The sequence below is a fragment of the Brienomyrus brachyistius genome, chromosome 15 (genome assembly GCF_023856365.1).
Source record: "Brienomyrus brachyistius isolate T26 chromosome 15, BBRACH_0.4, whole genome shotgun sequence".
Taxonomy (NCBI): Eukaryota; Metazoa; Chordata; class Actinopteri; order Osteoglossiformes; family Mormyridae; genus Brienomyrus; species Brienomyrus brachyistius.
The window spans coordinates 12,619,963-12,635,145 of NC_064547.1; the positions used below are offsets into that span (position 1 = coordinate 12,619,963).

General features: G+C 43.5%; 1 protein-coding gene across 4 annotated transcripts in view; it reads right to left on the reverse strand.

Moving 5' to 3' along the window:
* Nucleotides 1-477: 477 nt before the first annotated feature.
* LOC125708931 (E3 ubiquitin-protein ligase HECW1-like) overlaps nucleotides 478-15,183 on the reverse strand; it is a 78,508-nt gene continuing 63,802 nt past the window's right edge. For 3 of the 4 annotated variants that reach the window (XM_048976855.1, XM_048976856.1, XM_048976857.1), the window contains 11 exons: nucleotides 14,909-14,992; nucleotides 14,202-14,308; nucleotides 13,162-13,276; nucleotides 12,761-12,874; nucleotides 12,171-12,323; nucleotides 8,407-8,505; nucleotides 8,130-8,259; nucleotides 7,789-7,935; nucleotides 7,573-7,687; nucleotides 5,280-5,478; nucleotides 478-3,574 (listed from right to left, as the gene is read on the reverse strand). In XM_048976855.1, the coding sequence (XP_048832812.1) occupies nucleotides 3,463-3,574; nucleotides 5,280-5,478; nucleotides 7,573-7,687; nucleotides 7,789-7,935; nucleotides 8,130-8,259; nucleotides 8,407-8,505; nucleotides 12,171-12,323; nucleotides 12,761-12,874; nucleotides 13,162-13,276; nucleotides 14,202-14,308; nucleotides 14,909-14,992 (1,375 nt within the window). In that variant the 3' untranslated portion in view covers nucleotides 478-3,462. Of the gene's footprint in view, nucleotides 3,575-5,279; nucleotides 5,479-7,572; nucleotides 7,688-7,788; nucleotides 8,260-8,406; nucleotides 8,506-12,170; nucleotides 12,324-12,760; nucleotides 12,875-13,161; nucleotides 13,277-14,201; nucleotides 14,309-14,908; nucleotides 14,993-15,183 lie in introns of those variants that run through there. The other variant, XM_048976858.1, reaches the window with a different exon arrangement.

Sequence of the window (15,183 nt, forward strand, 5' to 3'; positions counted from 1 at the left end):
TTCCATAATCCTCTTCCAGCATCAAACCAGTAGTCCTTCTGTTGTTGTAACATGTACTGGGTTTGGAACATAGTTAAATGATACAGGTAATATTAACGATTGAGCTTTACCATCTAAATCTAAAAAAGGGGGTTTCTTCCCATGCATCAGTATCTAAAACTTGTAGAATTTGCTACTGTCACAGTTTCCCAAATAGCTGTTACCCCCCCACCCCCCAAAGTCTGAAAGCAGTTTGCATTAATGTCCCCAAAATGTGCTGATTGCATAACGCTGTATGGCCTGGTCAGCAGCCTTAATGCATCAGCCTTTGCATGTTATCAGCTGGTACTTCGACAGAGCAAACATCCTCATTCTGTTTCTCCGAGTGACTGTTTCGTTTCTCATTTTTATATGTCACAGCAATTTATATGCTGCATCCAAAATGCCAAGATCTACTCAAAGACCCAACCTGGCACAAACTGTAAATAGCAAAGCAAGCGTGTGCAAGTGTGTGTTTATTGACATTCATCTACAGTAACGGTAAGACAGGAAGCACAGCCTGAGGAAATGTGACCTGTTGTTGAATCAAAGCAAACCAGCCTTTATATGAAAACAACTTTGACAAGAGTTTTTCCAGCAGAAAGATCAGATATGTAAAATAAGGAACAGAAGTAGAGAGCAAAGGATTGTGGGATACAATAAACACACCAGAACATCACTGTCTCTTATTCTTCTTTTTGTCATGTTCACTTGGAAGGAATATATTGTTTGAAACATATTCTTCATTCTGTCAAAAAAATGGTTCACATTTCTCTTAAAAGTACAACAACAAATCATGCCTTTTGGAGGATATTATTCATACAATATGAGATGGGGGCACATATATCAATTTAAACAAACAAAATGTTCACTTAGAAAACTTAACAATACATAGAGAGAGAATACTTTCTGACCATAACTGTTACTGCATATTCTGATTAAACTTTTGAATCAGCATTGATTAAATATGTCTTCCAATAAATAGTACTATTACAATAAAGGTCTCAGTTCAGTTTTATTAGTCAATTTGTGCCCCATTATTAATGTACATGAGCTGCAGGCTGTAAAGAAAAATTTACATTCATTTCAATTACCTTCAGTTTTAGCAATTTTGATCATATATTTCCCTCCAGCTGATGCAATCATAGTTTGTTTACTATTTACAGAAAGCAATTTCAATCACAGCGTCTTGAACAAGACACTGGAAACCAGCAGTTATGATCTGTATACATCAGCAAAGAGCGTGAGTGAGAATTCAAAGTACAGCAGGAACAAACAGGCAACACAGGTTAAAATTAGACAGAAGTGAGAACACAGCATTCCGAGTCTAAACACAAAACGGCTGAACGAGTAGATGGTAGTTGTGCTTGGTCATGCTCTGACATTTAGAAAGTGTCTTTACCAGGAAGATGGCTATATATGATGGAATATTAACAGCACTGTTTTGAATTGCTGGAGGAAATTGACTTGCAAGAACAAGTCAAAAAAGCAAGTAAATTCACAGTGGAACACTTTAACAGAATCAGAACACTCAGCAGGTCATCGTGTGCAGGTGGAACCAAAGAACTCTGCATGTGTATGTTACATAGATCAAGAGAACTCTGCGAGTCATAGTGTGTCACATAGAGATGAAGCACTCTGCACATGTGTGTGTGTCATATAGATTAAGAGAACTCCTCCGGTCATAGTGTATCACGTAAAGTCAGATAACTGCAGGTCATGCAGAATCAAAGAATTGGACTGGTGTGTGTTGTGTAAGGTAAGAAAATCCTGTAGGTCATAGTGTGTTATGTAGAGCCAAAACACTTGGCAGGGGTAGAGACAGAGAATTCTCCAGGCTATAGCGTGTATGTTGAGCCAGAGATCTGTGTATTTTCTCTTTGTTCACAGAAAGAACCTATACACAAGTACAGTAGTGAATGCAGGTTATAAATTACATTTTTACTTCAGTTCTTGTCAGTGGTACTACTTACAATTTACCCATTCATTTTTTTTCATGGGAATGATGAGGTTATAGATTTATGGCAAAAGTAATCTATGGTGGAATTTTTGCCTCTTACCATTACAATGATAAAAATTAACAGAAACCTTCCCTTTCAATGTTACACTTTGTACAATTGACAGTCATATAAAAAAACAAAACTTTACAAAATCACACATTCAAAATTATTATCCCGACTGCAAACGTGTTTCTAAAAATAAGAACCCTTATTATTACGTTACCTTTAACATCAAAAAGATTATAGAAAATAGGAAAATGTAAACATTTATAATTACACCAAATGCTTTTATAAAAAAGTAATAATTTTTATTATAAAGCACGACAGAGGATTAGCACTTATTACAGCTTCCCATGCAGACATTTGATTGGATTTTGTTTCCTCTGTTTCTTAACACCGTGTGAATACCGCACACTTTTCAGTTGTCCCCTTAGACCCTACCACGTGTGCAGATATAAGTAAGAAATTCGATTTATAAATGTAAACATATTGCATTAACAAATGCAAACAGGTAAGATGTTATAATGAGCATATTGCAAATGGGCCACTTAGGTTTTTATATCATACTATAAATTATGAGTAAAAGTAGAATGGAGATCGACCAGTTTCTACACCCCAGTCTCTCTGCGGTTAAACAAACACTTAAGTATAATTATTGAGAGGAAAAATGTCACACTGGCATAGAATTAAAATGTACAGACTTCATGTTCAGCTGTGTCGCCCTCAAACCCTTACGTTTCTACAGATTCCTCATACTCCCAGCTCTTCTACTCCATCACATGTGTGCATTTCTAGAACTGGGAGAACCATTGAGGGGAACCATCTTGGCATGGTATATCTAAGGCAACAGTCTGGAGAAAGACACTAGGAAAGCCCTTATGGACCGTTCAAGGTACCATCCAAGGCGTCCTCTAGTGATTCCCCCAAAATACCATCCGAGGTGTCATCCATAGTGCCTTTTAGTGAATCCTCCATGGTATAACCACTACATGAGTGTATGCTACATATGTTGCCTTGCCATAGCTCCATTCTCAATATAGCATAGACGTACTTGGTGAAAAACGGGCGTTAAAATGTTTACTATGGTATAAATAGAGTAATTATTTAGCAAATAAAGCTGTCATCATTCTGTACAAAAATATATATACAGACACTGGAAAGTCCTGTTTGGTCTGCAGTCATGGAACATTCTTCTGCAATGACTGAGATGAGGGGACCCCTGAGATGGGGGAGGGGTCCTTGGTGACATCACTGCAGGGGGCGGGGCTTGGTATACTGCACTCGCATAAAGGCGTTACATTAGTAGAAGCCTGGCAGTGACCTGATACAGACTTTGCATACATTGGATTTTATGAGTGCACATGCAGGTCCATTAAAAAGTCACATTCATTTCAGAAAGATGTCAAATGGCTTTGCCGTCACCTGGACGGGTCGCTTGGGGTCATCATTCTAGACCAAAAGTGCTGGTTTCCTCCACGGCGATCAACAGCTTCTCATACAGCATCGTGTAGGAGGGATATGAAGGGAGATCCAGACGGTTGAAGCATGTGTGTGCCCTGGAACAGAGCAGATCTGTGTTGGAGGACTAGAAGAGCACTCTTCATGGGCCGGAAATAGCCCGTCAATCAGCAGCTGCTCATATATTATTCTATTGCAAGTCTGTAACAGAAACTCAAATCTGAGTGGAATCTGAGGAATGCGAAACATCCGGCAATGACTGAGACAGTTATTACTACGGAAACTGCTGAGAGAACCTTTTGATTTGTTTGCCCCTGGGGGGGGGGCTCACAAACTATGCATTTGCAAGCACTGTGTCTGGGATCTCAGGTGCAGTTTGCTCCCGGGACACGGGGCCAGGCCATGGTTCATCTGCGTGTGAATCCCGACCAGTGTCACCTGCTTGTTTATCTCCCCATGGGTCCCCATGGTGACGACAGACACATTTTGCATATTATTCACTTCCTCTTAGAACAGGAGGGCTACCAGTTTCTTGCTGCCATTAGTTTTGAAACTGCAGCATGCATAAATAAAGTAGCTCATCTATCGCACTTGGGAGCTTGGACTGCACTACAGAAACATTACCATGAGATTTCCTGCGCGTTCCTGTTAATCAGCTGAAAATAATTTAGGCCTTTAACGGAAGGTATAAAAAAACTGTAATGTACAAGTAATAATGTAAATATTGTAAATGATGTGATTCGTAAAGACGTCTTGATGTACAATACAGTAGCTACATTTAACAGTATTCAAACAAAATCAACTGAAAAAGAAGCATCTGCAACAAATTTACATGCACATGACCATCTGTCTGGTGGAAAACCTCTGCGTATTGAGAAGGCAGAGCCAGACCGAGGCAGTCACATGACTGACCCGAGCAGGGTCATGTGCTTAATGATAGACTTGCACGCTTATCCCAACCATCTGGCAGAGGCCAAACCTACAGCACATGGTTGTGGTTACCATGACAGCAGATCAGGGAGCTCTGAACTGAAGGCCCAGTGTCTGAACTTCCACCAAAGAAAAAAGACTTTTCAGCAGTAATATTGCTGAAAACGTGAAAGCTAACAGATATAGCTCAGTAATATGAATGTATGACTGTCATAATTCGGTAGTTGTATATATAATTAAGTAGGTATGTTATATAGTGAGTTTGGGGGCTATCCCAGGCAGGGGACACCCTGGACGGGATGCTAATCCATCACAGTACACACACTTACACATACAGTCACCCCCTATGGGCAATTTAGTCACTGATTCTCCATACTTCATATTTTAGGATTGTGCGAGGAAACCCACACAAACATGCAAACTGCACACAGCATGGAGGCAGGATTTCAAGTCGCACACCCAATAGTCCTAACTGCTCTGAGGAAGTTGCCACCCAGACCAAAAAGGTGGAACATTAACATAAATCCACTACCAACAACAATTTAGCTGAGAAGAACCCACAATGACTCGTCACTGGACTGCCCAGGTTATTGTCACATTTATTCATAGAGTAGACACTTTTATCCCATGGAAGACACAAAAAGCAGGGTCAACCAGTCCCTGGAGCAACTGGTGTGAAGGGCCTCAATGGCCCAACGGTGACATCACTTACTTTGGCTCACAGAGTGCTAAGCTGCAAAGCCTCACGCCGCTCGACAGTCCAGTAAAAGCCCTCTGAGACACCTGCACCACTCCATACTTAGGGGATTATTAGTCATTGTGTTTCATCTCTGCTGTGGGTGTGGCCTGCCAGTGATGTAGCAGTTAGCTCACCTGGGCAGGGAGGAGACCTTGCCCCACTTCTCGATACAGAACCGCCGCATGCCGTTGCTCCCGCGAAGTGCGGCGAAGCCCTCGTATGGCACGCTGGATGTGCCCGTCACGAACTGCAGCAGACGCAGTCTCTGCTCGTTGTTGAAGCGCTCCACCGCAGCCCAGAACCACCGGATAACGATATGTCCGTCATGGTAGCCTGGAGGGGGGAGATAAGTGGATCCTTGCCAACTTTGCATGGTCCTGCCAGGCCTGAGCCTCATCCTCCGAGAATTTTATGCTGTCCTAATCAGGAAGTCCTACAGATTTTGAAAAATGCTTCTGATTTGATGCAGGGTGCACTGGTGAAGCTAACACTGGCACTGCAGTCTTCTAGAACAACAGACCACTGTGTCATCCAGATGGAGATGGCTAGAGAACGGCTGGATAAGTGCCCATAAATAATACCACATAAATAGTGAATGTCAGAGCAGCTATGAAAACATAGCTTTTAGCAATGGCCGTGAACATTAACCAAGACAGCCTGTCACTGATTCTTTAATTGCTGGCCCCATTTAGACAAATTGGTATTTGTTTTGGGGGCCACAATGACATCTCACATTACATATGTAGCAAATGGTCGTCCACTGTAGGTTTTGGGATGGCGTTTGACCTGCTCCAACCAAGCAGAAAATTATATCACTTTAAAACTAAATTTTAAAAGAAAAAAAAAAGCACACATGACTCCTTGAACCCCTGACCCTGAACCAGTGACTGGCAAGACAATTTAGGCTTTATAGAAGATTATACTTATGGACATACAGGAAGTGGACAAAATAGGACAAACTACTAACAGCATAGCGATATCTAGGATCCAATGGAACTTAGGGTGACGCTAAAGGACAGCTTCAGTCTTTCATGGAATGATGTCATACAAGAACTGTGTGCTGTGGGATACAAGAGCATTCATCAAGAAGAATAGTCTCCAGATGTTTGAGGGATGAAGGAGCAGGAAATCTATAAATCTCATGGCTGGGGAAGCCAGGGAAGGTATCTGACTTCATTCTAATGTTCATGCAGCCACAACTGAATTAGTTCAATGGCGTACATGGGTGTATCTTCGTGGTTCAACAGGCTAAGCCTGGATTCAGCAGACTAGTCACATGTTCATGGGCCTTTGAGCAAGGCCCTTAGCCCCCAGCTCTGTCTACTTGCAAAGCAAGATGGGGTAAGTGATAAAAGAGGATTTCCCCATGGTGTCCAGTAAAGTGTCATTATTATTATGACAACAGTGTTTGAAGCATATGGTACAACCATGATGGCTGTCCATACTTCATCAAGGCATCGAGGGCTGAAGGCATCCTTTGACTTTCTCTAAACGTAAACCCATCCCAGGTGAAAGATGACTCCACAGACTTTTATTCCATTGCTCAAGGGTCCAAGTTTCTTGCTACTTACAGCAGGTTATGTGTCTTTGCACACCAGCCTTGAATACCAGTAATCTCCTAATAACAACCCTGCCATAAATTCCATCTTTCTCAGACTCACGATGAGCAGTTTTTGCTTAGACTGGGTCACACAGTTGCTGATTCAGTTCTGTGGTGGCGACCAACCTGTTAGGCGTCTGTCTATCTCTGCCACTGAGCTTCCATTTGCTATAACTGTGCCTCTGGTGATTCAGCTTATCCATGTTTGACATATGACTTTGAGACTTTTGAAACCGTTTACAAGTCATATGGCTATTTTTGTGACTGATGAACCTGGAATTCCGTCTTGGACGGCTTTCCCTCATCGGAACTCACCTAAAACTCACATGTCAAAGTGTTAATTGCCAGATTTCTCTTACAGCTGACACATGCTGCTAATAGGCATTCAACCTAATATGACTCACCTTTGTCAGCATGATTTATTTCAAAGCATATGTAATTTTTCATGCAGTGCTTCCAATATATTGTTCACTCTTTGACAAGAATTAGAATGTAAAAGTTCCGAAGTTTACATGTTCTGTATATGTAATCTGTATTAAAATCTCTACACTTGTAACATAGAATACTTGCCTATGATGTAATGGCCTGTAATAAGGGCAGCTAATACTTATTTCATATTCGTTGACTTTATGATCACTGAGATTTTTCTGATTTACCGACTTTCTTACGTTCGGATAACAGTTATTTCACATCAGTGATGTTGAGTTGTCTTGTAAGGTTTAGCTCTAGAGTAACATAGTGGTTAAAAGACTTTGCTCCATGGTCCAAGACAAATACTCAGTTGATGTTTCTTCTAGTCTGCTTCTCAGACAGCTACATGCATGTACCTCCTCTGTATTCCGTGTTGCTCCTCCAGTCGTTCAGGTCGATCTCCGCCGTACCGGCGATGACCAGCTCCAGCTCCCTGGCATCGAACACCGACACCAGCCGGGAATCCACCACCTACGGTGAAAAATAATAAGGGTTCAGTGTGGTAACTCACTACGTCATTGTTTCCAGCAGTGACTGAATCACGATATGGGTGATGACAGGTCACATGGCACCTCGTAGAAGCCTCGGACGAGCGCTTCTGTCTGCTGAACCACGCCCCGCTCCACTCTCCATTTCACCATCCGCTCTATGTATTCCTTCTTGTTTTTCTCTGTCACCTGGATGTTAGCCCCACCCGACTTCAGCTCCCGCTCTGTAACCTACCACAGGAAATGACATCAGAATTACATCACCCGTTCTTATATACCTACCCCTGTGCTTGAAACTTAATGCCTTGTTCTTCTGCTGGGGCCAGTTCATTAATGTCTGTCGGATCCCGCAAAAGCGAGTGAGGGGATAACTGCACTAATCATGTCACACCAGGCCCGTGGTTCTGTGACAGCTAGAATCCTACCTGACCGAAGACCTCTTCGTTCACAGTGAAAGTCAGATCTAGAATGTCTGTGATGTCATTATCTTTCATCCATTGTAAACTTTGGTGGAACTCCTCGTCCAGGTATTCAAGATCACTCAGGTCAGTTGGGCTGTAATGCATTGAAAACATCAGAACTACTTAATATCAGAACATTTAATTGAATGATAATTGGGTTTTCCTTCAAGTGTCACATACACCCTCAGAGAACATCATCTACATCCTACTAGGCTGGCACCATGAAGAAAAGTTCACTCACAGCCTGAGCAGAGCCTTGTAGAAAGGCCGGGTGAAGAAGGCGTCCAGCAGGTACTGGTGAATCAACGCCAGGCCCAGAATACGGCCGCTGAACCGGAACCTTAGGAAGACAGAGACGACGACAGAAGGTACCGCTTGACTGCCGACCATCCAATGTGAAGTTCTATGGTTGGATGAGCAAACCTCTAACTCTTTAACATGGCTTTATAATTACGCAAAATTGCAGAGGGAGCAAAAATACGGACTGTTTGGACGTCTCTGAGGACTGCATTGGTCTTCAGATAAGAATCAAGTATAAATACATACATGACCATGTGAGATAAAGTCATCAAATGACATACATTTCAAGGTTAAAACCAGAAAAATTGTTTGTGCTACTCGGGAGATGAAAAATCATTGTCATCTCACAAGGTTTCATGGGAATCAAAGGGAGTATCAGAGCAGATGTGTGAGAGTCCTGCCTAGGCTGCATGATGGAGTGGGTCCTGTCACGCCTTCCTGACTGGGAAGGACTCTCACGGTAAAGGTTGATTTTGTCAGACACAGGGAGGATTGCCGGGACCACACAGCAGATTCTGCGATCCAGGCTGCCACCGTGGATAAATACAGGCAGAGCCACGTTTAGAATAATTTTCTCAGGTTGCAGACAAACGAAGGCATGGGGGATCTCTCAGTCCTGAGGCGAAGTCTGACCTGTCCTGGTGGAGGACCGGTTACACTGGTGAGGGCCACCCAAATAAAGTGGTACACCTCCTCTCTAACATTTTGTACTGATGTCTGACATTCTCAGTGACTGAGAAAAAACAGGTCCAGTAACACTAAACCATTTCTGGTTGAGGTGCGTGGTCCAGATAGACAAACAGTAGGTTCACAAGAGAGTGAGACAACTTCTCAGATGACACCATGAGAAATTACACCTCTGTGGCTGAATCCTCTGGGCTGACATTACAGTTTCAGCCCAACTGGGCATCAACCCAATGTCCTGAACAACCCCGGACCTATACGACTTAACACTCGTGCCCTTCAAGGGACACATTCAGCATGCCTTGCATATCTGCATCTGAGCTAGCAAATTAGCAAAGCCGCGCCCCTAGCACAATGTCCCAGACTTAACAGCTCTCATAACTAGCCAGCTGATGGGAAAATACTTCACACAAGCCTGTAGCCTTTGCCACCTCAATTCACGGAAAACCACCGTCGTTTTACCATCACTTGTTGGACTGGACATACGACCCAAGGATACAGCCATGGTTCACATCATGATTTAAAACAACGAGATTCATAAATCTGTCAGGACTTTCACTAAGGGCATTAAAATCATGTCAACACAAGCTTTGTAAAAAGGTACTCTCCAAAAGTCACAAAACTCTTAATATTACTCTGTTAGAGTTTAAAACATAAAATTTGCAATTACAAACAGCTGCTAAACTGGGATTTCTATGCTGGAGAAAGCATCCATCCATCCATCCATCCAGTTTTCATAGCTCCATATCCAGTACAAGGTAATGAAGAGCCTAGAGTTTCTCCCAGGAAGTACAGGCCCGAGACTGACTCTCTGGATGGAAAATCCCTGCATAGGACACCAGGGAAACACATTCATTCCATTACTAAACTGTAATCCAGATTACAAACTCGCCATACACACACACATACAAACATTCGGATGTTTGCAGAAACATTTCAGATGTTATTCCTTCTGCCCAAGTTCATAATTGCAAGGAAACTTGCGGAATCGCTTGCGATTACTTAACCACTACACCACCTACAGGTCCTCGGGAGATGGGGCTTCCAACAGAAGGAATTCTTCTACAAACGCGGCTCTCAGGGCCTGATAAGCTTCGTTTTGAGCAGCTATTTAAATGCTACATTTTTGGATAAATGCAATCCAAAGTCTTTCATTGCGTGTGGTATTGTTGTTATAGAAATGTTCATATATACAAGATACGACAGAAAGAAAAAAAGAAAACCAAAATATGGAAAAAGTGATGGCAGGGACTGAGAATGTCAACCTTCGGAGCTGTAACACCGAGAGCCATCAATGGGGTCATTGTTGCCTGCTTTTGTAACACAGCCTCCTAATTAATGGCCTTGATTGAAGCAGCCAAGCTAGTGGGCTGGACTCTGATCTCCTTCCTTTCCAGAACCTCACATAAATCTAATTCTGCTTGCATAGCCGTCATTTTGCATCCAAAATAACTTGTTTTCTGATCTTCACCAGTTCACCAGTATTAATCTTCATATCAACATATCAACATACCTGTAAACACTAATGATAATTTAATCATTTCCAAATGTTACAGATTTTTTATTTTTTTTTTTATAAGTAAACACTTCTGTAGTTATATATTACTGTACATTTGCATGGTTATACAATAAGACATGCACAGATCTGGCTGTAACCAAGTGACAGAATTTTAATTGCATTAAAATTCTCTGTTTTTCTACGGTGGTTCAGAAGCATGATACCCAAGGACAGTATGGGGATTGAAAGTTGAGAGAGCAATGTTTTGTAGGGTCATTCTTCAACAATGAGGCTGTGACAGAGAGGGTGATAACGAAACCTTTAAAGTACTGGAAATTCAAGCTCAAATTTTACGTCCTACGACAGACTGGCATACCCTGGTTCATGCCCCATGCTGCCTGGGATAGGCCACAGGCCCCACGGAGACCCTGCACTGGAGATGTGGTTGGAAGGTAGATGGATGGAATTATAAATGACAGAGTATTAACTACATCCAAAATTAATAAACCTGTAGTTGATAGACCATAATATTTTCAGGCAGATTTTCAGCATTCTGTATATTTTTCATATATTAAGGATAATTTAAGTTGGCTACACACAGAAATTAAGTGTAAATACATGGGTGATGATGTCGGATACTTAATCATATACATTTCAGGGTTACAACAGGGTACATGGAAATATTTCGAGGCAGACATCGTAAAAACATCGTCTGAAAAGGACCAATGGGATTACGGGGCACCCGGCTGCGTGACCGAATGGGCCGCGTCACGTCTTCCAGACGGGGAAGGACACTCACGGTAAAGGTCGATTCTGTCCCGTCAGGCACAGGGAGTATCACCAGTATTGTACAGCGGCCAAGGCCGATACGGATAAATACAGGTAGAGCCGTGTTTAGAATCACGCTCTCAGGTTACAGAATAACGAAGGGATCTCAGCCCTGGGGCGGCGTTTGGGCTGGCGTCATGCAGGGCCGGTTTCGCAGGTGAGAGCTCCCCAAACAGCCCAGCTTTGGAGATACTTCTCATTCCTAAGACACATGGCACCAAACTTGTTTTAGATATTTATTCCACTCCGTCATACTGCTGCTTTTCTACCACGTTTCACACTGTCCTTTGCACGTTAATTACTGAGAAAACCCTTCCCTTGTCACTGCATGTCACACCGTGGTCCTGGGAGGACGTTATTTTGTGCCACAGTACAGTATACCTGCATATGGGAGGTAAGACAATAAAGCCTGGTTTGAAAATTAACATGACTTGACAATATTGCCAGGTGGTCAAAATGGAACAGATCCAGTCAAAGAACATGATACACTGGTCGTTTGTTGCTGGTACAGGCAAATAGCTGGGACAATGGAGAGCTGAGAGTGGTTGCACTTATTATAACAATAATGAGGCCCTATCAGAATAGCCCAGATATGCTCTGTGGGGCTGGAGTAGGTGGCTGCATTTGGCCGGGGCAGGTCGCAGCCTTGCGTGACTGATTTATCGCCAAACACACAGCCGAGGCGAGGCCCTTACCACTCCAAGTGATTCTCGACGAACGCCGACATGGGGCTTATCTGCACCGTGTACGTGTCGTTGGCTGAGTACTCAAAAAGGCCATAGTAGGGGTTGAAGAGCTCCTGGGACAGCAGGAAGAAGAACTCCCTGGAAGGGCCACTGTAGTCGAGGCTGGGAGAGGTCACAGAAGTCAGGGAGGGGGTCAGGTGCTGGCAGCAAGTGCAAAGCAGGAGACGTTTAACAGAGAGAATGCGCTGCTGATCCCAGCACACTTGCTGGAGTTTGAGCTCATGATGTAGAATGAAACAAACCAGCATCTTAAAGGGTGAAATACAGTAAAGCTACAGTTTTATATTCAGCATTTTTAAATTCAAGGTCACACTGATTCTTACAGAGAGATTTAAAGCAGCCTTTGGATTCTGACCCTGCCACTGGAATATCAACATAGATAGTAACAAATTCATTCATTCATTTTCTGAATCGCATTCTCCTATAATAATAAGCCAAGCAAAACCAAATAGTAGCAAAAACAAGGGCTTTTTCGGTAATGCCCCATGCAAGCCTCCTGCTTCAAATCCACGCTGCTAAACGGCGTCTTGGCCCCGTACCCTTCCTCTCCCACGAAGGTGATGTAAAGCTTGTTCCTCTGCAGCTCTTTACGCGAGTAGGTCATGACCTGGTTGAAGGTACCCTCCAGGAGGTGCTCTCTGCGGATGAGCAGCCTGTGACACAGCAAGGCCAAAAACACTTGAGCGGAGGAGTATCTACTAAGGACCAAGCAGCCATTGAATTGATCAAAATAAAGGAGGGAGAAGGAGGTTTTTAACCACCACCACCCCCCCCAACAAATCAGAAGTCTTGGTTTGCGGTTTTCATCAATATAACCCATTAAGAGGCAGAACATGCTGGAACAGAGATTGGGTCCAGTTCCATAGCCGTTAGCATTAGCATCCCACTCTCCCTCACACACTGTACACATCAGTGGCATACATCTGCTCTCTACATTTACTTGATTTTTCCTGGCCCCTGTCCATAGCCCTTGGCCTCCAGTTTCCTGTAGAAGTTGCGAAGCTTCGCCTCAAAGTCTCTTCGGTAGGGGGCTGGGGCGCGGGCTCTCTGTAGGGCTGCCAAAACAAGCACAAAGAGTCCCATTAGGGTTTCCGACGTGTGGGGGATTACCGGGGCCTGCCAGGGCCGAATCGGAGGCCTCTGGCAGGGTGTGGCGCGCCCCCGCCCTTCAACGTCAAGCTAGAGCTTTCACCCGAAACCAAGCTGGGAACATCTGACAGATGTGGCATGGCAGGGGGTGGGAATGAGAACCGGCTATGCATCATTAACCTCCATTAAACAGGCAAAAAAAAAACCAGCAGAACGGTGCCTTTGCTCCGTTTCTGGGTCAAGCTGATCCAAAGGGAAAGCAAAATGTGGAAACGAACAGCCCGAGATTAGCGGACGTGCTAACTGCTAAACAAAGCGCTTCAGATACAATGAGTAAACAGAAACTAAAACAGGAGTATGCCTTGTGGCACCGTCTCTGATTTTACGTATTTAACTTAGAGTAAATATAACGTTCAAATGGTGCTAACATGGTGACGTGTTTGACATCCTTGTACGTTTTATCGGGCCTATCAGACACGGCTTATCTTAGAAGACAAAGAACAGAGTGCAAAACAAACAAACTTTCACAGAAACATTCAAAAGAACACTACAAATGCAGCACATACAGATTCTTAGATAGGGCTTTTTAGTGTGCTGCTATATATTAGCCACCTTTTGAAAGTACTCCATTATAAGTATAAAGGATTCAAAGTTATGCCTGAAGGCATTAAAACTTAAAAGTATTTTACCACTTGAAGTATTATTATTATCATTATTCTTTTTATTTGAAATATGTAACCATGGTGACACAATAACTGCAAATTTTAGCAATCAACATCTTTTTCTAAACAAACACCAAAACCAGCAAATGGGGGGGGGGGGGGGGGGGGCTTTTCTGGCTGGTCCCTTCAGCAATCAGACAATGGAGTGCTGTGACTCGGGGTAGCGTACCTGGGGAGCTCTGGGGCGAGGATCCTGGTGAGCATCGGGGCGAGAAGCTGTACCCAGGGTGGAAGGAATGTGGTGGGATGTAGGACATAATGTCCTCCTCAAACAGGCTATGGGGGGAGAACGAACGTGTTCTAGGGTCACTGTTTAGGAGACACACAATTATGCGGTGCTAAAAAATGAGACCTTCTCAGTTTCCATCATAGTGCTGGACATTGGATGGGACTCCATGGAAGGTGTATGGTGTGCAGCTCAGCAGGTCAGGATGCTGTGCTTGTGAATGGAAGGGTCAGCTGAGTTATTTCACTGATGGGCCCCTAAGTAAGACCCTGAACCTCCAATTGCTTCAATTCTATGTTGCTTTATTATTGTTGAGCATATGCTTAATAAGTTCATTGTCAATAACCATACAGGTAGCACAATGATTTAAGCCCTGAAGTTCTGACCAGAAGCCTTCCAGGTCAAATCCCAGGACTAGCTCTGCTTGTGCATCTTGGTGTTTGATTTAATCTGGCAACGACAACAGAGCAGCTCGACCAGATATTTTCCCCCCAACAGTTGCTATGCAGCATTCCTCCCAGGACCTGTATGCCCTCAGGGAGTTGCGTTGGGTCCAAAGAGCACCAACATCCCAACCCACGCGCACAAGTGTTGTTTTAGCGAGGGTTGGGCCTACGGCGAGTGAACCAGAGACAACATAATGCTCATACCTCAACAACATCACCAAGTCTGCATCACACGACAGCTTCTCGACTCCCTGGGTGCCTTCTGTCCTGATGTAATGGATCTTCTCCCTGAGGACCGGGGAAACAAGATTACCTCTCTTTGGTCAATTAAACCCTTGTGCGACACCATTCTTCAGAGCCTTATCTCTGACATGTAGGAGTTGTCGAAACAGCGAGGTCTTGAGGTGCTCATGAAACATGTCACCCTGCCGAATTAGGCCCTCTCTTTGAGCAGCGTAGAGTTCACAATAAATACTTAG